At 43.3% G+C, this 21,948-nt stretch overlaps 1 protein-coding gene and 1 long non-coding RNA gene across 7 annotated transcripts; one reads left to right on the forward strand and one right to left on the reverse strand.

Moving 5' to 3' along the window:
- Positions 1–143: 143 nt before the first annotated feature.
- On the forward strand, positions 144–7,974 carry HAUS4 (HAUS augmin like complex subunit 4). 6 transcript variants are annotated; one of them, XM_082452455.1, is made up of 11 exons: positions 144–284; positions 1,334–1,465; positions 1,964–2,048; positions 3,530–3,665; positions 3,756–3,887; positions 4,228–4,362; positions 5,508–5,604; positions 6,482–6,645; positions 6,789–6,919; positions 7,281–7,349; positions 7,501–7,974. In XM_082452455.1, exons 2-11 carry the CDS (start codon positions 1,450–1,452, stop codon positions 7,682–7,684), a joined length of 1,149 nt encoding a protein of 382 aa, XP_082308581.1. In that variant the 5' UTR covers positions 144–284; positions 1,334–1,449; the 3' UTR covers positions 7,685–7,974. The 6 variants fall into 6 exon arrangements, with proteins under 6 accessions (XP_082308581.1, XP_082308576.1, XP_082308579.1 ...); XM_082452450.1 differs by lacking the exon at positions 1,334–1,465 and having other exon boundaries at positions 145–284; positions 3,523–3,665; XM_082452453.1 differs by lacking the exon at positions 1,334–1,465 and having other exon boundaries at positions 145–284; positions 3,523–3,665; positions 6,500–6,645.
- LOC309656295 lies at positions 2,055–21,926 on the reverse strand. The gene is made up of 3 exons (XR_014261271.1): positions 20,760–21,926; positions 9,193–9,316; positions 2,055–2,627 (listed from the first exon to the last, which is right to left on the reverse strand). It is a non-coding gene; the product is annotated as an uncharacterized lncRNA (long non-coding RNA).
- Between the last annotated feature and the right edge of the window lie 22 nt (positions 21,927–21,948).

A 21,948-nucleotide genomic window follows, 5' to 3' on the forward strand; every position in this document is an offset into this window, starting at 1 on the left:
TGGGGTCTAAGGGCGCGAGCGAGGCGGGGGGCGGAGCCTGCGTTCCCGCCTCGAGCGGGGCCCCGCCCCCTACCACTGCCTCCGGTGCGCTTTCGGCCTTTTCCCCTCCCCCGACCTCCCCGCGCGGTCCTCCGGGGCCTAGCTTCCCGCAGCCCCTGCGCCCGGCCCGAGGGAGAGCTTCCGGAGCCCGGGCGCGGCCGGGGGCCGGGTGTTGCCGCCGCCGGCCTGCCCGCCCCAGCCCCCTCGGCACTGCCTCGGGAGCTTCAGCTGCCCACGCTGTGCAGGTTTGCTCCGGAGGGTCGGCGGGCGGCGCTGCGGGGAGGAGGAGCGCTGGGAGGGTCAAGCTGGCCAGTCCCCGGTATCCGGTCGCCGAGACCGCCCTCGGCCTTGGGAATCCTTGACTGCCCAGACGGAAGGAAAAGTAGGCGCTGGAGAGCCCGCTCCGCATTTTGATTCATCTCGGGCCCTGTAAGGGTCACATCTTGTGAAAATACCTGTAAAATCAATTTAACGTTCAGTGCAGCGTGTAAAGACAGCTCTAAGAATTTAAAAGACGCCTGAGTCAGAACATTTAAATGCTTCGGTCCTTGTATCACCGTTTTAACACGTCTGAGTGCAAAGGGTGGAGAATCGAGCCTGATTGCCGCCACCGTTCACGCCCTGTAGCACTTTAAAAGGGTAAAGGAAAGCACCCTAAAAAACCCCAAGTGGGCACTTCCCCTAGGGAGGGAAGAACAGCTGACTTTTTTGAAATTTGGATTGGTCCTCATTTCCGTGGGCGAAGTTTCCCTGCAAAATTTGTTTGCAGGCTTAGATCCGTGATAAACAGAATGCTAAAACACTGAGCTTAACTAAGTAGTGGCTTTTGTTGACAAGTCGACTGTGTTATTAATTCTTAATGTCTCATCCAAGGCAGGAATCGTTATCTCAGTTTTGCAGGTGGGAAAAAGTTTGGCACAAAAAAGCAATTCCTTTAAATTCGCACAGAAGCAACGGCTGAGCCGCAAATTAAGTCTTAGCATTCTGATACCTCAGCTACGTCCCCCTCTAGACCATGTTACAACACAAATGAGTAGTTACTTTGATGTTACTCATAAAACCAGGGAGTAAACCAAATGTTCTGTGAACATGAAGTGTTAAATCATAGTAACCTATGTCTGTTCTGCTTTGGGAGGCTCAGCTTCCCTTTGGAGTTTGATACTTTGCAGAGAGGAGGGGTTGGAGCAAAGAAAGAAAAAAATGGGAAGTCATGTCAAGGGAAAAATTTTGTCCCCACAGAGTCCAAACTGTGCCCATCTTTACTGCCCTTTTGTGTTGATGTCATTCTTTTCAGTGTACTCCGTGTTCTGGCAAAACACCGACGGCTCACGTCGTCCTCCCGGCCTCAGACGCATTAATACACCTTTGAGTTCCTCTTCTGGCCCTGACCTCCCTGTCAGTCTTCTTGTCATGCTCTTTCCCCCAGGTGCTCTTTACTAACGCTGTTATGTGAAAACCAGTTGTTTTTGTTCAAGTGTGGAATGATTCGTCACTCCTGAAGGATGTTTCTAGAGTTAATGATCAAAAACTACCAACAGATCTCAGATGAAAGGACAAGTTAAAGAAGCACGCGAAACTATTGTGGAATTTGATAGCTGTGTTATTTGACTGGAGAAAAAAGCAGACCTGGATTTTTTTCCCCCTTTTCCCAGTTCACTCATAACTGGAAAGCAGCAGCTCAGTTTTAACCTTAGACATAATGGTGGGGGGAGGGGGCCATCCTCCCGTTGAGACTAGTGAATTGGAAAGTTTTCTTTCCCAAGGAGGCTCCTTTTCAGACAGGACCCAGGATGTGTGACATAGTCCCCGCCCTGTAAGAGGTGTTTCTCCTCCCCTGCTTGTAGATGACAGAAATTTGAACCCAAGGTAGTTGTCTCTCTATGGAGCAGCCAAGCCAGTTTATCTTTTTGTTTCTTTTACCTAGTTGGACAGATAAGAATCACAAGAAAAGCAGATGGCATCCGGGGATTTCTGCTCATCTGGAGAAGGGATGGAAATACTCCAACAAGGTAAGGGTAGCCATTTGCAAGAGGTTTGAGGACTTATCCACAGAGGTCTTATCTAGGGTCTTGTCTTCTGTAATAAAAAGGGGGAATTTCCTGGTGGTCCAGTGGTTAGGATTCGGCGCTTTCACTGCCATGGCCTGGGTTCATCCCCTGGTTGGGGAACGGAGATGCCATGCGACGTTGCCAAAAAAATTAAAAAAGGATTTATAATGTTCACCAGTATGGTTTCTCGCACAGAAGCCTAACTTTCTAGGGAAACTAGAATACTTGAAGATTCTTAAACACTCTCTTATTGGCAGACAGATTATACTGACTCCTGTTCGGTACCTGCTAGTGCAGTAGACTAAAATTTCAAGATGCTCCCATGCTGAGTTAGCAAGCATATCCTGAAGATGAGGGTGGCCAGTGAACTTTTGAAAGCTACCTTCCTACCTGTGTCTTGAATTTTCTCATATCTTGTCCTCCAAAATCTCAGATCCTTCCATATCTTGAATTCTTTGCATATCTCAAATCCTTTCTTGAATCCTTCAAAAACTTGAATCTTTCTGTATTTTGACCATTTCCATAGTGATCTTTCAATGCCTTGGGGGAAAAAAAAGAGATTTCTTATTCTCTAAAACGACTCTGGTATGATGGTCCAAAGAATGAAAATGTAAGTGTTTGGTAAGTGGGAGTAAAACAGAAGACCTCAGCAGAAAGCACGTGGGAAAAGAGATGGAAAAAAAGCCCTTTGAGCATATGGAATAAGCAGTGGATCCTGACTTCTTGCACTTTTTCTCATGCATATGCTGTTCTGCATCCACATGGGTTACTCAGTCTATTTACAATAAGGAGAATTTGGTTAGTTAAATTTTTTATTTACTGTTAAGAATGTACCTTCTCTCAGTCTTGCTTATGCGACTAGAGATCACATACAAAGAGGGAACTTTACATGTGGTTTTTTTTTTTCCTTCCTCAAGAGCTCTAGGTATTCTGTGTGAATGAGGCATTTGAGGTACTGTGGTATACCAACGAGTCCCTTATTCTTGATTCTCTTTGTCTAATATTTTCCAACTGCATTTCCATTTTCTAAGATCTTAGTTTTTTTAAGACTCATTCCCTAATTCTTGATTAATGTCCTTGTATATAATATAAATACTTGTTACTTTGAGTATTGCCTCTAGTTTATTTGTGGATTTTTTTCTTTCTTTCTTTCTTTTTTTGGCCACGCCACAGGGCTTGTGGGATCTTAGTTCCTTGACCAGGGATTGAACCCCGGACCCTCGGCAGTGAAAGCACAGGGTCCTTACCACTGGACCGCCAGGGAATTCCCTATTTTTTGATTTTCTTAAAATTTTCATTCGATTTAGAAAACTTCCCTACCAAAAACCTAGGGGTTCTCTGGAATTGAGTATTAAGCTAAGAGTTATGCTCAGTTATATAAATTGAGTCCATACTGTCTTTGCTTTTTGGTCCCTATGGGGGACATCCCTTTAAGTGTGCAGCAAACAGCTCCCTCCTTGTAACCTGAGTGAAGAGGACCTATTACAGAACCCACACTTCAGCAAACTGCTGCTGAGTCTCTCACAACACATGGACGAGAGTGGCTTAAGCCTCACACTGGCAAAGGAGCAGGCTCAGGTAAGGGCCCTGGGAGAAGGGCTAATAGGGAGGAAGGAAATATCTTCTGAGAAAGAGGGGTTCCTACCTGGGATTTTTTTGTTTTTTTAGGCGTGGAAGGAAGTTCGATTGCATAAGACAACGTGGTTAAGGTCTGAAATTTTACAGAGAGTCATTCAAGAGCTGCTTGTGGACTACTATGTGAAGAGTCAAGACGGAAATTTAACTTCTGAGGACAAAAAGGTGAGGCAGGAGAGATGAAGTAGGCGTTGGTACCAGCTGTAGGAATGACCAGGCCAGCTATGGCTTCAACTGATTCTATGATCTGGGGGAAATAGGAGCTTTGAGTAATGGTTATCAAGAAAGAAAGGGACTGTAGTTATGGGGGAGAGGTGGGTGTGTTGTCAGGGTTTTGAAAAGAAAGATTGACAGGAGAAAGTACTGGCAGCTGGGAAGTTATCCGAAGGGGATGACACGTTTGAGGACTTGGAAGATGTGTGAAAAACTGGTTTGTGAGGATGGAGGAGGTGGAGGGGGAGAAGTTTTATAGTAACTTCTTTTTGTTTTTTATTCTCTCTCTCAGTTTCATGAGACCCTGGAACAGCGGCTGCTCGTGACTGAGCTGACACAGCTCTTAGGTCCCAGCCAGGAGAGGGAGGTGCCCCCACTGCTTGGGCTGGAGAAGGTGGACCTTCTGGAGCTCATGCCACCCTCAGAGGTTGGCGGGGAGCAGATATTGGGACCAAAGAAGAGAAATGGCTTAAGTTCTCCCATATATTTAAACATTTTTTGGTTAAGCTTTATTGTTTCTATAAAAATGAAACATGTTCGTGGTGGTCAAACTCTAGTAAATAAGAAAGACATTACAAGGAAGAAAGTAAAAGCTGAAATACTAAACCTAGAAATAAATGCAGTATTATTATATACAGCTTGACATAAATAGTATACCTTCCATACCTGTATAGAGAGTATAATCTGTTTTCACAATATATTTTGGACTTTTTTCAAGTATATGATTATTTTCAGGTAAATATATTACTTTTCAAATAACTGTAAATAAGATGATACCTCCTAAAGCACTCTTTTTTTTTTTTTAATTGAAGTGTAGTTGATTTACAATATTGTGTTAGTTTCAGGTGTACAGCAAAGTGATTCAGTTATATGTATATTTATATCTATTCTTTTTCAGATTCTTTTCCCTTATAGGTTATTATAAAATATTGAGTGTAGTTCCCTGTGCTATACAGTAGGTCCTTGTTGGTTATCTATTTTGTATATAGTAGTGTGTATATTGTTAATCCCATCCTCCTAATTTATCCCTCCCACCTTCCTAAGGCACCCTCAGCAGTGTCCAGGCACATAGTTAGTGCTCAGAGTCCTTATTATATCATCAGTTTAAATTCCAGATAGGATTCCATTGTATGGATGTAGCATAATTTGCTTAACCTTATTGATGGATATTAATTTAAGGTTATTTCCACATTTTTGCTGGTAGAAACCACACTGATAGGAACATGCTAGTTCATATGTGTCTTTGTATGATTACTTTCCGAGTGTTAGCGCTTGAAGTGGGATCACCAGGTCACAGGCTACACACATAGAACACACTGGTACATATTGCCAAACTGCTGTCCAGAGAGGAGCTCCCAGTGCACCTAGGTCCCCACATTTTCATCAGCATGGGATCTTGACAGTCACTGTATTCTTTGCTAATTTGATAGGTCAAAAATTAATCTCCCTGATGTCTCTTGATGCACTTTCTTTGGTTATCACTGAGATTGTTAATCATCACATATTCATTGACTGGAGCTTTCTAGTTCCAACAGTCTGTCTGCATCTCTCTTTTCACTTCTGTGGCTGTAGGATTTTGTGTGGATGAGAGCCCGGCTCCTGCTTGAAGTGGAGGAGCAGCTCAAGAAGAAATGTTTCACTCTGCTCTGCTACCACAATCCCAGTTCAGGTGCGTGCTGGCTGTGTTCTGTTCATGGCTGGCCTTCAGGGCTCCTGGTCTTCTCTTTTGAGAATAATGTGTTTGAATTTTAGATTTGGGACAGAAGCTGAGAAGCGTTGGAAATGTTTACTTGTGTGTTTCCTTGCTGGTAGAATAAAAGCAAGAAATTTTGTACGGACTTCTTTTATTCAGCAAGGTGGCAGCATCCTCTTGCTGCAGGGAAGGATAGTTCGTTCTTAAGAGAATCAGAATGAAATAGGGAGTAAAGTTCAGGTTAATAGGAGTTGACCTTTTCTTTATTTCTATGATTTAAGAGTTAAGGGCCAGGGCTTCCCTGGTGGCGCGGTGGTTAAGAATCCACCTGCCAATGCAGGGGACACGGGTTTGAGCCCTGGTCCGGGAAGGTCCCACATGCCGTGGAGCAACTAAGCCCGCGCCCCACAACTACCGAGCCTGTGCTCTAGAACCCGTGCGCCACGACTACTGAAGCCCGCGTGCCTAGAGCCCATGCTCCGCAACAGGAGAGGCCACTGCAATGAAGCGTAGCCCCCGCTCCCCGCAACTAGAGAAAGCCCACGCACAGCAACGAAGACCCAATGCGGCCAAAAATAATAAATAAATAAAATAAATAAATTTAAAAAAAAAAAGACCCAACACAGCCAAAAATAAATAAATTATTTTTTAAAAAAGATTAATATAAAAGAATTAAGGGCCAAATCTGGAATTCAAAGTAAGAATGGAGAGAACTTGATTAGAACTGGGCTGTTTTTACCAGGCCATCAGAAGAAAAGCTGGAGGAAGACAGAATTTGTAGGGTTAGATATCGGATAGGGGCACTGAAACATGGCCTTCAAAGGGCAGGAGCAATTAGGGTTTTCCTATCCAGCGCTCTGTCTCTGCCCAGATTCAGACAGTGAAACCCTGAAGGCGGCAAAGGTATGGAACCTTGCAGAGGTCCTGGTGGGTGAGAAGCAGCAGTGCCAGGATGCCAGGAGCCAGCAGAAGGAGCAGATGGTGCTCCTGGAGAAGAAGAGTGCCACCTACTCCCAGGTTTGGCAGGGCGGTGGGATGGCCTCCTTTCATTTTTACCCTGACCCCAGGGGCCCCTCTGGGGAAGCCAGGGATTTCTGATCTGCTTTCTTTTCTACTCTCTTTCGTGGCCGCCCTCTTGCTCCTGCCTCCCGGGTGCTCAGGTGCTTCTCCGCTGCCTGGCCTTGCTGCAGAGGCTTCTTCAGGAGCACCGGCTGAAGACTCAGTCTGAGCTGGACCGTATCAATGCCCAGTACCTGGAGATCAAGTGCAGCGCCATGATCCTTAAGCTGCGGTGAGCTGTGACCGCCGCGGATCTGAGGGACTCCATCTCATACACCACCCCCTCCAACCCTCGCCCTCATCTCTTTCGTCTCCCTCATGCCTGGCACCCTGTGGGTGTTCAGTAAATGTCACATAGCAGTATTAGCCTTTGGATTACTCTAAAGCTGTCAACGTTCTTGGGTCTTTTATTTTAAAGCCCTCTGAAATAGGTGGTTTATTGTGAGCTAAATTGCTCAGGAATTTGGAATGACCTTGTTTATCCTGTCACTGCTCAACACAGGACCTTGACCATTGGCAGGTCCTGTGTCCCATTCCTAAGTCTGCTGCTGTCAGGGACCCTCCGCTTGACATTTCTTTCTTCCCTCGGTCAGGATGGAAGAGCTAAAGATTTTGTCTGACACTTACACTGATGAGAAAGTGGAAGTTCATCGTCTCATTAGGTGAGAACTCCCAAGAGCCTGACGCAGCTATTCCGAGCTTGTCCCCATACCCTCCACCCTCCAGACTCATTCATTTCAGTGCCTTCTCATTCTCGTGTACTTTCTGAGGAACCAGATCCTTATATTGTATCTTCTGTGCCTGGGCTTTTAGGGACCGTTTGGAGGGGGCCATTCACCTACAAGAGCAGGACATGGAGAAGTCCCGACAGGTCCTGAACACCTATGAGGTCCTCGGGGAGGAGTTTGACAGGCTGGTGAAAGAGTACACCCAACTCAAGCAGGCAACTGAGAACAAGCGCTGGGCCCTCCAGGAGTTCAGCAAGGCCTGCCGCTGAGTGTGGGCGGGGCCAGGAGGCTCAGCTTCTGCATAGGGGCTGCCTCCTCCTCTTCCTGCTGAAAGGGCCACCACCACCTGAGCCCACCTTCACTCAAGGGAGCGTGGGGACACTTGCTCAAAACACTGCAGTCCTTTAGGCACCCTCCTGGTTTTTCTTCCTTGTTTACAATGAGAGTCTCTTCTAGCAAATGTAACAGATTTGTGTAATTTTCTGTACAGCTGTTTGTCAGTGCCAGCCCTGTATCGTACTTGATTATCTCCTGAATAAAGTGATAATGTTGTATCTGAGGATTTTAGTCATTTTCCTTTGGGCAAAGATAAAAAAAGAATATCAAAGGCTATATGGAAAAAAAAAAAAAAGGCTATATGGATAAGGAGGGAAACTGAGTGGATCCAAATAGAGATGGATCCGTAATGCTTACTCAAAGGGGGGAGGTTGAAGGGCCAGCCCACCCACGTGGAGTCTTTTTTTTTTTTTTAATTTATTTATTTATTTATTTTTGGCTGTGTTGGGTCTTCGCTGCTGTGCGCGGGCTTTTCTCTAGTTACGGCGAGCGGGGGCCACTCTTCGTTGCGGTGCGCGGGCTTCTCATGGCGGTGGCTTCTCTTGTCGTGGAGCACGGGCTCTAGGCACGCGGGCTTCAGTAGTTGTGGCTCGCAGGCTCTAGATCGCAGGCTCAGTAGTTGTGGCACATGGGCTTACTTGCTCTGCAGCATGCGGGATCTTCCCAGACCAGGGCTTGAACCGGTGCCCCCTGCATTGGCAGGTGGATTCTTAACCACTGCGCCACCAGGGAAGTCCCATGTGGGCTCTTAGAGGCTGCATTCTTAGCAGAAGTGGATTAAAACTGGTCTTGCTCTTGAAGAACTATAGTCTCCAAAGGAGTGCTAGATGCTCAGATGGATAGGGAACTATTCTGTCACTGTGGCTCTCAGTGGGGCAGGTATGATAAAGTAGCAGGGCATCCAGCTCGGTTACAGGAAAGGACACAAGGCATTTGTGTTCCTGCTTCCCTCTGGTGTGGTTTGAGGGTTACTTCTTTCTCTGAGAGCAGAGGGTGGGAGGAGATCACCCTGAGGAACCAAGTTCCACGGTCTATTTAGCTTAGAAAAAGGCAGGGCCCTGGCTGGTGTCAAAGTCAGGGACTGCAAACAAGCACAAGACCGACACCCTTATTTAGAAGGGCCTACCCAGCTTCTCAAACCACTTTCCAGGGAGACTGTCTCAAGGTGCTCTTTTGCTAAGATCAAATAATGATGGTTCCCTGCACTATACAGTAGGTCCTTGTTGTTTATCTATTTTACATATATAGTGGTGTGTATCTGTTAATTCCAAACCCCTAATTTATCCCTCCCTCCCTCCCCTTTTCCCTTTGGTAACCATAAGATTGTTTTCTATGTCTGTAAGTCTGTCTCTGTTTTATGAATAAGTTCATTTGTATAATTTTTTTAGATTCCACATATAAGTGATATCATGTGATATTTGTCTTTCTCTTTCCGACTTACTTCACTTAGTACGATAATCTCTAGGTCCATCCATGTTGCTGCAAATGGCGTTATTTCATTCTTTTTTATGGCTGCGTAGTATTCCATTGTATATATATATACCACACCTTCTTTATCCATTCATCTGTCAATGGATAAAAGACATTTAGGTTGCTTCCACATCTTGGCTATTATAAATAGTGTTGCAATGAACATTGGGGTGCATGTATCTTTTCTAATTAAAGTTTTCGTCTTTTCCGGGTATATGCCCAGGAATGGGATTGCTGGATCATATGGTAACTCTATTTTTAGTTTTTTAAGGAACCTCCATACTGTCCTCCAGTGGCTGCACCAATTTACATTCCCACCAACAGTGTAGGAGGGTTCCCTTTTCTTTACAAAGAGTGTTCAGTGCACCTGAAGAGAGCACTACGGTGGTGTGTCTTGGTCCTTTCCTTCTTCACACTGCCTGGAGATGGAAGGTTCGCAGTAGTAAATTTGTCTATTGTGGAGATGAGAAGGGGCCTTGGAGGGCAAGCAGAGGGGTTGAGCGAGAGCTGAGGGTTAGCATCTTGGACCTCAGTTGCCCTCTCCTCCTCACATTTTTCAGAAAAGATTTGCCTTTACTGTCTCTCATTCATTCTTTCACACTCCTCTCTCTCTTCACTTACCTTTTACCACATCTGATCAAGAACCAAGTCTTGCTGGGAATTCCCTGGCAGTCCGATGGTTAGGAATTGGCACTTTCACTGCCAGGCCAGGGTTCCCGATCCCTGGTCAGGGAACTAAGATCCCTGCAAGCCCCGCAGCCCGGCCGAAAAAAAAAAAGAACCAAGTCTTGTTGATTCTTCCTCCATAATGAGAGGCAAAGTATATCACCTCCAGAACTTGGAATAGGATCGCTCTCTGGAAGGAAACTAGGGCGCTCTCAGACAAGCAAAATCTGTCCCCTCCAGGCTTTCAAGGAGGGGTGAATATCCAGGTCTCAAGGGAGTGACCTTGCCTTCATTCTCCCTCAGCCATCACAAAAAGGGGAACCCGGCGCCCCCTGGAGGGCCCCTCACCCCATAAAGAGTCTCTCCACAATACCCATCCTAAAGGATCTGGACTAGGTTTGTTTTTTTTGTTTTTTTTAAAGTTTATTTATTTATTTGGTTGCACCAGGTCTTAGTTGCGGAAAGTGAGATCCTTAGTTGTGGCATACAAACTCTTAGTTGTGGCATGCATGTGGGATCTAGTTCCCTGATCAGGACCTGGGCCCCCTGCATTGGGAGCACAGAGTCTTATCCACTGCGCCACCAGGAAAGTCCCTGGTCTAGGTTTTGTTAAGGGAACTGGCAGTTCTCCTTATACCTTGAGATAGTGAAAATATAGGTGTTAACTCATCATGAGCGAGGTTAGCAATCTGTAGAAAGAATTTTCCCTAAAAGATAGTTATATTCAAGTGGCTGAGGTCCAGCCAAAGTGGCTAAGTAAGGCCTGGTCTCAGAAAAATACAACTGAAATGTAGAAAGACCTAAATGTACTAAGCCTGGCTGAAGAAAGAATGTGTAACCAAACGTAAATGATTAGCCCAGAGTTTAGAAAAGGGTTATCCAAAGAACAAGATCAGGGCTCTCCAGAGGCTCTGGACCCACCAAGCTGGAGCCAGGCCCTGAACCAGAAGACCTGCCCAATGTCCTGCCACCTTGTGAGACCAGTCAGCATGGCCAATGGGCATCCTTCCCCTGCCACTGCCCCACCTTACTCAGGTCCTCATTTTGGGTCCCTGCAAATTGCCCTAACTGCCCCTCCTCTCATCTTATACACCACTGCCAGGCCAATTTTTATGATGATTCTGATTTGTTTTTCCCAGGTAGTTTGTAATTTTCACTTCACATCATTTCTCTGTTCAAAACATGTCAGGTGTCCCCACTGTATACCAAACACAGTCCACATGGCTTAGCTGGGAATTCAAGCCCTCACAGTGCAGCTCGACTTTCCAACCTTTTCCCACCACGCACACCTTCTACTCACCCTAAGCCACCCCGCAGTGGGCTTACTCAGCCTTTCATGCTTTCCTGTGCTTGTTATGGTTCTGTCCACCTGGCAAGAACTCTTCTGCTCATAAAATCCTATCATCTTGGAGGCCCACCTCAAGTTCTGCTTCCCCATGATCATTCCAGCTAGAAAAGGTCTCACTGTCATTTAATACCCACAGCACTTTTTTTTTTTTTAAATAAAGAATTTTGGGGTTTTTTGTTTGTTTTATTTATTTATTTATTATTTATTTATTTTTGGCTGTGTTGGGTCCTTGTCTCTGTGCAAGGGCCTTCTCCAGTTGCGGCAAGTGGGGACCACTCTTCATCGCGGTGCGCGGGCCCCTCACCATCGCGGCCTCTCTTGCCGCGGAGCGCAGGCTCAGCAATCGTGGCTCACGGGCCCAGCTGCTCCGCGGCATGCGGGATCCTCCCAGACCAGGGCTCGAACCCGTGTCCCCCCGCACCGGCAGGCAGACTCCCAACCACTATGCCACCAGGGAATCCCATCCACAGCCCTTTGTTACAACTTCTTTAAGGTGCCTGTCATGCAGGCCTTGAATTTCATTACCCCACTGGGCAGTGTGTTTAACCCTATCTACAACATCAGAGGCTCCTGGAGGGCAGCTGGTTGTAAAACAGGTGTTCTCAGTCTTTCTTGTCTCAGGACTCTTTTACTTGCCACTATTTTTAAGGACGCCAAAGAGATTTTGTTTATGTAAGTTTTATCTATAGATATTTCTCATATTAAAAAGTAAAACTGAGAGACTATCATCGGTCTTTTCCTGAAGGATATCAGAAAAAAAATTACTTGGTTTTATTGAGCATGGATGTTTCTTGAATATAATCCTTTGCCGAGATGGAGTCAGGTAGTATCCGAGCTCTAGTTAGTCACAACTGCTTTGATATTTAAATATGATCTTGATTAGATCTCAATTTTATAAATGCAGAACTTAATCCCTAGTGGCAAACGTAGAACCAAAAGAGCTTTTTTTAAAAAATAATTTTTTTATTGAAGTATAGTTGATTTACAATGTCGTGTTAGTTTCAGGTGTACAGCACAGTGATTCAGTTATACATATATACATATATATACACATACACACACACATATATATACACATATATATTCTTTTTCAGATTATTTTCCCCTATAGGTTATTACAAAATATTAAGTATAGTTCCCTGTGCTATACAGTAGGTCCTTGTTGGTTATCTATTTTATTTATAGTTGTGTGTATATGTTAATCCCAAACTCCTAATTTATCCCCTCTCCCTTTCCCCTTTGGTAACCATAAGTTTGTTTACTATGTCTGTGGGTCTATTTCTGTTTTGTAAATAAGTTCATTTGTATCTTTCTTTTTTTTTTAGATTCCACATATAAGCAATATTATATGATATTTGTCTTTCCAAAAGAGTTTTATGTACATGTCACAGGGAAGGAGGCAGCAAATGAATAAGGCTTAAATGATTTTCTAATATTCCTTGATATTTGATTGTCCTCTTCCTGCTACAGATAAAACGCCACTGAGTGATATCAAGTATATGAATTACAAGCCTATGTCTTAAGAATGGAAACTTTCTATTCAGAAAAAGTTGAAGATAATTGCTGGAAGTTTACTTGAACATCATTTTAAAAATTATTTTAAAGACTGAAGAAACTAATACAATATAGAATGGTCTTAGTTGTCATTGTTAGAGAAAAGCAAAGAAAAAAAATCCAAGTAATTTAATTTGACTTTGAAATGTGATTTGATATTTACATATTGAGATGATGTGTCTGATATTCTAGACATTCACAATATTTAATAAACTAAATATTTTCCCAATCAAAAAGGCTTTAAAAACTGAGAAAATTTTAAAATATTTATTAATTCATTAAACATAATAAGCCCATTGCATGTTAACATAAATAATACATTTTAATTAAAAAACTGTGTTTTCCAAAACAAAAAAAACTTATGGGGCTTCCCTGGTGGTGCAGCGGTTAAGAATCCGCCTGCCAATGCAGGGGACATGGGTTTGAGCCCTGGTCCGGGAAGATCCCACATGCTGCAGAGCAGCTAAGCCCGTGCGCCACAACTACTGAGCCTGCGCTTTAGAGCCCACAAGCCACAACTACTGAGCCTGCGTGCCACAACTACTGAAGCCCACGCGCCTAGAGCCCATGCTCTGCAACAAGAGAAGCCACCACAATGAGAAGCCCGCGCACCACAACGAAGAGTAGCCCCCGCTCGCCGCAACTAGAGAAAGCCCATGTGCAGCAATGAAGACCCAATGCAGCCAAAAATAAATTTAAAAAAAAAACAAACAAAAAAAACAAACTTATGAGAAGAGTGATATTGTTTTATATTTTTGCAAATCTCCTTGGTATCTGGTTTAATAGAAGGCAGCTGGATTCTCATATCTGCTTTCTGTTATGATATGTGGCTTTGGCTGAATAAAGAAAATCTGGCCTCACACAGACACATAGGAGATCCTCATGCACCTCCTAAAAAGGACTCAGGGAGCCCCCAAGGTCCTTGGACCACGTTTGGGGAAACGCTATTGTAAAAGAAAAAGCAATGGGTTGGGAATCAGAAGAACTGGATTCTTATTCTGGCTCTACTATTTAGTTGAAGCACAACTTTGTTCAAGACACTGAACCTCAGTTTTCTCATATACAAAATAGATATATTAATAAGTCCTACCTCACAAGATTATGTCCTGAGCATTAGGACAAGATTATGTCCTGAGGTGAGATAATATATTTAAAGTACCTGGCCTGTGGTAGAGCTTAATAAATATTACTCTGTCCAGAGAAAGACAAATACTGTATGATCTCACTTATATGTGAAATCTAAAAAACAAACTCAGGAAAAGAGATCAGACTTGTGGTTACCATAGCTGGAAAGTGGGGGAAGGGGGAATTGGAGGAAGGTGATCAAGAGGTACGAACTTCCAGTTATAAGATAAATAAGTCCTAGGGATGTACATGGCGACTATAGTTAACACTGCTGTATGATGTATAGGAAAGTTGTTAAGAGAGCAAATCCTAAGAGTTCTCATCCCAAGGAGAAACATTTTTTTCTTTCTTTTCCTTTTTATTGTAACTATATAAGAAGATAGATGTTAGCCAAAACTGTTGTAAACATTTCACAATATATGTAAAACAAACCATCATGCTGTACACCTTAAACTTATACAGTGATGTATGTCAATTATTTCTCAATAAAACTAGAAAAAAACTAAAACAAACAACAAACCGAAAAATATTAGTCTGCCTAGGAGGACTGTTAACGTTATTGCTATGAGTGAGAGTGACTGCTGAAGTTCGGACAGCTACAGGGGCCTAGAGAGGAGGGGGGCCTTGGCTAGGTCTTCAAAAGAAAGAAGAATGGAAACAAGCAGAAAGATCAAGGAGAGATCACAGGTTTTAGATACATTGAAAAGATGTTTCCCGCATAGTATAAACATGCTTATTATAGAAAACTTGGAAAATACATTTCCCCCCGCACATATTGAAGTCATTCTGCATGTACGATCTGTAATCTGTGTCATTTAATGGCATATCATGAACATTTCTCCATGTTTATTAAATTTTCTCTGACAACATTGATTTTAATGATGACTGCTTAAGATTTCCTTGCATGGATGATTTATTTGACTATACCCCTATAGGATATCCAACTTGTTATACATTTTTTGTGATCATAAAAAAATGCTACACTAGACATTTCTCTTAATGAATCTTTTTGCCCTGGTTTGTGAACATTGTCTAGGATAGCTTTCTAGAAGTAAAGTTATAGATGATGTGTCTTAAGGTTAAGATCAAAGGCTCTGGAGTCAGTTGACCTAGGTTTGTACCCCATCTAAACCCCTTCTTAGGGGGGCAAGTCACTTAACCTCTCTAAGACTTAGTTCCTTCACCCATAGATGGATAACATTTCCCTCCTCACCGGGTTCATGTGAAGATTCAGAGTTCTTGTGAATGTAAAGTGCTTTTCATAGAACCTGACACAAAATAAGGGCTCAGTAAATGTTAGCTCTTATTATTATCATAAATGCATTCAGGGGACTTCCCTGACGGTCCAGTGGTTAAGACTTCACCTTCTAATTCTGGGCGTGTGGGTCCAATCCCTGGTCAGGGAGCTAAGATCCCACATGCTTCGTGGCCAAAAAACCAAAACATAAAACAGAAATATTGTAACAAATTCGATAAGGACTTTAAAAATGGTCCACATTAAAAAAATCTTTAAAAAAAATTGCATTCATATATTTAATCATGCATGTATACACATACAACTGGTCTGTTTCTGGGCTATTGGTTTTGTCTTTCTTTTTTTAATTTATTTTATTTTATTTTTATTTATTTATTTAGCGTTGGGTCTTCCCTGCTGCATGCGGGCTTTCTCTAGGTTGCGTCAAGCGGGGGCTACTCCCTGTTGAGGTGCGCAGGCTTCTCATTGCAGTGGCTTCTCTTGTTGAGGAGTGCGGGATTTAGGCACGCGGACTTCAGTAGTTGTGGCGCTCGGGCTTAGTTGCTCCGGGGCATGTGGGATTTTCCCGGACCAGGGCTCGAACCCGTGTCCCCTGCATTGGCAGGCAGATTCTCAACCACTGTGCCACCAGGGAAGCCCCTGTCTTTTTTTCTCTGTCTATTCTTGTACCAACTGCACATTGTAGCCTTTTATTTATTTATACATTGCTTGTGTCATAAAGGGTTTGAGGTAACGGGCTAAAAATGTAGAGCAAATTCCGTCTCCTTTCTCCTCTTTTTAAAAATTTTTCTTTGCTTTTCCTTTTTAAAAAAATCTATCTTACTTTCTTTCTTTCCTTGTTTCTTTCCTTCCAGGTCTTAGTTGCAGCACGCCGGATCTTTGTTGCCGCATGCAGGATCTTCGTTGTGGCATGCGTGATCTTTTGCGGCATGCATGATATTTAGTTGCGGCACATGAACTCTTAGTTGCGTGCGGCATGCATGTGGGATCTAGTTCCCTGACCAGTGATCGAACCTGGACCCCCTGCATTGGGAGTGCGGAGTCTTAGCCACTGCGCCATCAGGAAAGTCCCTTCTTTGCTTTTCTTGTCTGCTTTTTATTACAAATGAATGGTAGAATCATTTTATCAAGTAACAAAGGATTCCATTCAAATTGTGACTGAGGGATTCCCTGGTGGCGCAGTGGTTAAGAATCCACCTGCCAATGCAGGGAACACGGGTTCGAGCCCTAGTCCGGGAAGATCCCACATGCCGTGGAGCAACTAAGCCCGTGCGCCACAACTACTGAGCCCACGTGCCACAACTGCTGAAGCCCGCGCACCTACAGGCCGTGCTCTGCAACAAGAGAAGCCACCGCAATGAGAAACCTGCACACCACCATGGAGAGTAGCCCCCGCTCACTGCAACTAGAGAAAGCCCGCGCGCAGCAACAAAGACCCAACGCAGCCAAAAAACAAAAATTTAATTAATTAAAAAAAAAAAAAAAGAATTGTGACTGAATGTTGGAAAAGTGAGAAATTAATTTGGTAAGAATTGGCATCTTTATAAGATTCATTTTCCTAAGAACATGACTCGTTTCTCCCTTTTTTTTCAAGCTTTATATCTCTCAGCAAAATTTTATGATTTTCTATATATAAGTTCCTCGCATTTTCCAGTAAGGTTACAGCTAAGTATTTTATGGTGATATTATTGTTACGTCTGTGAATGGGTAAAAAACTAATCACAATAGCTAATGTATATTGAAGGCCTCCTATGTGCAGATAGGTTCTAAATGCTTTACTATATATATATTTTTTTTATTTTACATTTTTTTCCAGTCTCCCAGTTCATCCCACCCCCCCCACCCAAATGCTTTACTATATTAACTAATTTAATGCTCATAACAGCTTTATGAGATAAGAACTATTATTTACATTCCTATTTTGTGGATGAGGAAACTGAGGCCAGAGGGGTTAGGTTCACATGGTTAGTAAATGGATAAATAGGGCTTTAACCTCTTGCCATCTGGTTCCACCGCCCATGATCTTAACTACTATGTTATTGGGATATTTCCTAGTTCCCAGACCAGGGATCAAACCTATGCCCCCTGCATTGGAGGCACGGGGTCTTAACCATTGGACCGCCAGGGAAGTTCCGGGATATTTTTATTAATTATGTCTTCTAACTGGTTATTCTTAGTTTATAAGAAGGCTACAGATATGTTTTGTATTTGTCTTGTATTAAGTGATGTCGCTGAATGCTGTTATTAATCCTCATCATTTTAGAATTGATTCTCATGGATTTTCTATGTATACGATCATATCATCTGCAAACAATGATAAATGTGCCTCTTTCCAAAAGTTATAACTGCTTTTAAAAAATTTCCAGTCTTATTGTATTGGATTTTTCAGAATAATATTAAATAACGGTGATGAGACAAGACATTCTTGTATTATTTTATCTTTACATGAATTGTTGACTTCATATACACATATATGTGTTTATATATAAAGAATATTAAGACTATTAAGAATGTTTTAGAAAATGGAATTGGGGCTTCCCTGGTGGCGCAGTGGTTGAGGGTCTGCCTGCCAATGCAGGGGACACGGGTTCGGGCCCTGGTCTGGGGGGATCCCACATGCCGCTGAGCAACTAGGCCCGTGAGCCACAACTACTGAGCCTGCGCGTCTGGAGCCTGTGCTCCGCAACGGGAGGGGCCGCGATAGTGAGAGGCCCGCGCACCGCGATGAAGAGTGGCCCCCGCTTGCCACAACTAGAGAAAGCCCTCGCACAGAAACGAAGACACAACGCAGCCAAAAATAAATAAATAAATAAATAAATAAATAAATTGTATAACTTTAAAAAAAAAAAAAAAAAAAAAAAAAAGAAAATGGAATTGACTTACCATGTTCTCTTTGATGTCTACTAAAAATGATCAAATGTTTTTCTTGCTTGCTTTATTTTTGACCTATTATATAAATAAATTTCCTAATACCTAACCTTGTGTTAATTCCTGAGATAAACCCTAATTGGTTCTGGTATATTATTATGTTAATATACTATTGACTTTTATTGTTAATCTTAAATATTTTAGGATTTTTACATTTATATTCCTAAGTGAGACAGGTCTATAGGTTTGCTTTATTTTTGTGTGTGGAGGGGGCGGGTCCTATTTCTGACAGATTTTGATATTAGGTATATTCTGGCTTCATAAACAAATTGGGTAGTTTTCCATCTTTTTCTATGTTCCAGAACAGTTTCTACTTTCTATTCATTTTGACAGATAAATACTGTATAATAGAGATGACAAGGAAGAGAATGCAAATTGGCACAGATTATTTTGCTTCAGTAACTCTGCCACTTTTGTAGCTGGAGGACAGCCTTGATTGTGAAGAAGCAATTTGGAGCAGTAGGAGGGTCAAATGGGCCATTATTTTGGTGTTGAAGAGTGCAGCTGGCTGGGCAGGCACAGAGGTGAGTGAAGGTGGGCCTGGGGAGGGAGGTGAGGGCTGAAGAAGGAGGGGTGCCCAAGAAAAGGTGAAAGGAGGGTTTACAATGCACTGGCAGTGTTTAAACAAGGACATAAAAACAGAAGCAGGTAGAAGAACTGGGCCTGAAGGTGAGGAATGCTAGAGGGCAACAGGAGGGTTATCTGGGAGTGGGTACTTCTTCCCTTCCAAAAAAGTTTCCAGTGCTCTAGACTGTTTGTCACTGGCTCCTGTTGGAGAAAGTAACATTATTTCTCACCTACCACCTCCCTGTCTTCATCCCAGAAAAGGCCTACATCCTATAGTATAACAGTGACTGACATGCTTCTGAGCACAAAAGTTCAGCAAGGAGAGCAGAGCAGAGGGAAGGAGAGCATAAGATGGACCTCACCAACTCTGACTTTATGCCTAGGGCCAAGTCCTTTAAAAGGTTCTCTATTTCTTTTTCAGTCTGTTCCTTCTGCTCCTCTGTAGCTCATATAGACAGACCTACAGACCACGCTGTTCTTTAAGGCAAAGCAAAGTGCTGTAAGACAGGCAGGGAGCAATTTGGTGTGGAATTCCCGGGAACTGTTCAGCATTATGCTTGCCACATAGCGGAGGCCATTTTGAATGAAAAAACAAAGACATCCCAGACTAATGAAATTCAGCCCATCTAAGTTTACCTTAAGGTCAGTCAGAAATTCTAGGCTCTTTTTATGCTAATCCTTTGAAAATTATTTTAACTGATGGCAAAATTGACATTACTGTTTCACAGATTTCCTCTCTCCCTTTCACCCATAGAGGGGTTAGTTAACAGAGCAGCCTCCAGCTTGACATCAGGAGGAAGATTCCAGGAGCACAGATGGTCCACAGCCCAGATAATTAGCTTCTGAAGACAAAACAACATCTAATAAGTCTTCTGTGAATGTAGAGTTTGGTTGGGCACAGCTGGGGCAGAGAACAAGCAGGCCTCCCCAACAACTCTTTTTCTTCTTAAAATGTCGGCAGAGCACTCACCCACTTCCTGTCAACTCCCTACTCATAAGAACTGCAGGGAAGAATTCAAATAAATATTGTAGACACTCCAGCCTAAAGGAGGGGAAGTATAACTCCCTACTCCTTAAGCGTGGAATGCACAAGTGACTTCCTTCCAAAGAGTATAGGATAGAAGGGGGGGGGGAAGGAGTGTAATTTTACAGTGGAGAAACCTGATAAACACTAGTTCTACCAGGTGATAAAGGTCAACATCAACAGTCATAAATTATATTGATGGTATGTACTCTTGATATGATGTGATGAAAATGGCACTTTACCTCTGTGATCTTCCTCCCCCAAACCCATAATCCCAGTCTAATTATGAGAAAACCATCAGAAAAATTCCAATAGAGAGGTGTCCTTCAGTATACCTGACCAGTACTCCTCAAAATTATCAAGGTCATCAAAAACAAGGAACATCTGACAAACTGTCACAGCCAAGAGGAGCCTAAGCAGACATGACAACTATATGTAATATGGTATCCTCGATGGGATGGTGGAACAGAAAGAAGACATTAGGTAAAAACTAAGAAAATCTGAATAAACTATGTACTTTAGTTAAGAATAATAATGTATCAATTCTGGTCCATGAATAGTAATAAATGTACCATACTAATGTTAAGATGTTAATAATAGAGAAAGCTGTAGGGAGGCATGAGAGAACTGGCTGTGTTGTACTACCTGCTGAAGTTTTCTGTAAATCTAAAACTGTTTTAAGAAATAAAGTCTAGGGGCTTCCCTGGTGGTGCAGTGGTTAAGAACCCGCCTGCCCTGGTCCGGGAAGATACCACATGCCGTGGTGCAACTAAGCCCGTGCGCCACAACTGCTGAGCCTGTGCTCTAGAGCCCGCAAGCCACAACTGCTGGAGCCCGCGAGCCACAACTACTGAAGCCCGTGCACCTAGAGCCCGTGCTCCACAACGAGAAGCCACTGCAATGAGAAGCCCACGCACCGCAACGAAGAGTAGCCCCCGCTCGCCGCAACTAGAGAAAGCCTGCGTGCAGCAACGAAGACCCAACGCAGCCAATACATAAATAAATAAATACATTTATTAAAAAAAAAAAGAAAGTCTAGTATTATTACATAAGAAGATGGGACAAAATCACCTCCAACTCTCTTAGGCTTCATAGGCATTTTCTTCTTTAGCTTTCTAATCGTCATCCTTTTGGGGCACTTACATTGCACCCGGGCTCCTTAAAGCTTATCCCATCCACCCGTTCCGTATTTCTCAGAACTCTGATCCCCCACGGGCTACGGTGCTCTCATTCAGTCTCATGGCTTCAGTCACTACCTCTCTTCCGGCGATTTCCAAATCTTGTCTGGTTCAGATCACTGTTCATCCAACTCTCTGATACACAGCGCCCCCTAGACGTCCAATTTAGCATTTTCAAACCCAAACCCTGATTCTCCCTAAACCAGCTTCTACAGAGGCCAGAACCCTGGGTTATCACCCACAGACTTCCCTTTATCACGCTCCCTGTCAGTCGGTCCCTAAATTCTGTCAACGCCTCCTGCCTCGGGCCTTTTGTACTGTGTTCTGTTTCCAACCCTGCTGCCAGGCCCTCAGCACTTCTGGCCTCCCTGCCTTCAGGTATTCCCTTTCTATGTCTTTCATTGCTTTCCTTTCCTTCTTTTCCACCCCTGGAGCAGGCATTCACAAAGGAAAATGTGGAGGTTCTCTCAGGCCTCCGCCAGGCAGTTCATTACTCCTCTCTCCTCACTATATTTCCTCACCATGAGTTCCTTTTCTCTATCATCAGTGTGCGTGTGTGTGTTTAGGTGTTTGTTTACTTTTTTTGTGTTTGAGACATAGAATCACAAAGACTTAGTGGCTGAATTGCCACAATCTATTTAAAAATATACTAAGGCCCATACAAAGACCCCAGCCATCAACCCGGTTTTCTCAGGATTCGGATGGACCTAAGTAGTGACACAAGAACCACCTTTGAATTCGGTAAGGGGAAAAGCTGACATAAAATGGCTGCAAAACGCAATAAAATTAAGACCTCAAAATGAGGGCGAGAGATAATGAGGAAATTTTAAAGAAGAAAGAAGGGGAGACTTTCAAAATACTGCTTATGTCCATATTGCGTGGTATGCAATAAAGGAAACCCCTGTCCCGTCGAGCCAGCCAGGAGTCGAACCTGGAATCTTCTGATCCGTAGTCAGACGCGTTATCCATTGCGCCACTGGCCCTGAGACAATTTCGCAGCTCTCAATAATGATACTTCCAGCTTATACTGCAGGGTTTTATGCTACAGTGTTTCATGGGACATGTAGTCTCTTAACGGAATT

The sequence above is a fragment of the Balaenoptera physalus genome (genome assembly GCF_965194825.1).
Source record: "Balaenoptera physalus genome assembly, chromosome: 2".
Taxonomy (NCBI): Eukaryota; Metazoa; Chordata; class Mammalia; order Artiodactyla; family Balaenopteridae; genus Balaenoptera; species Balaenoptera physalus.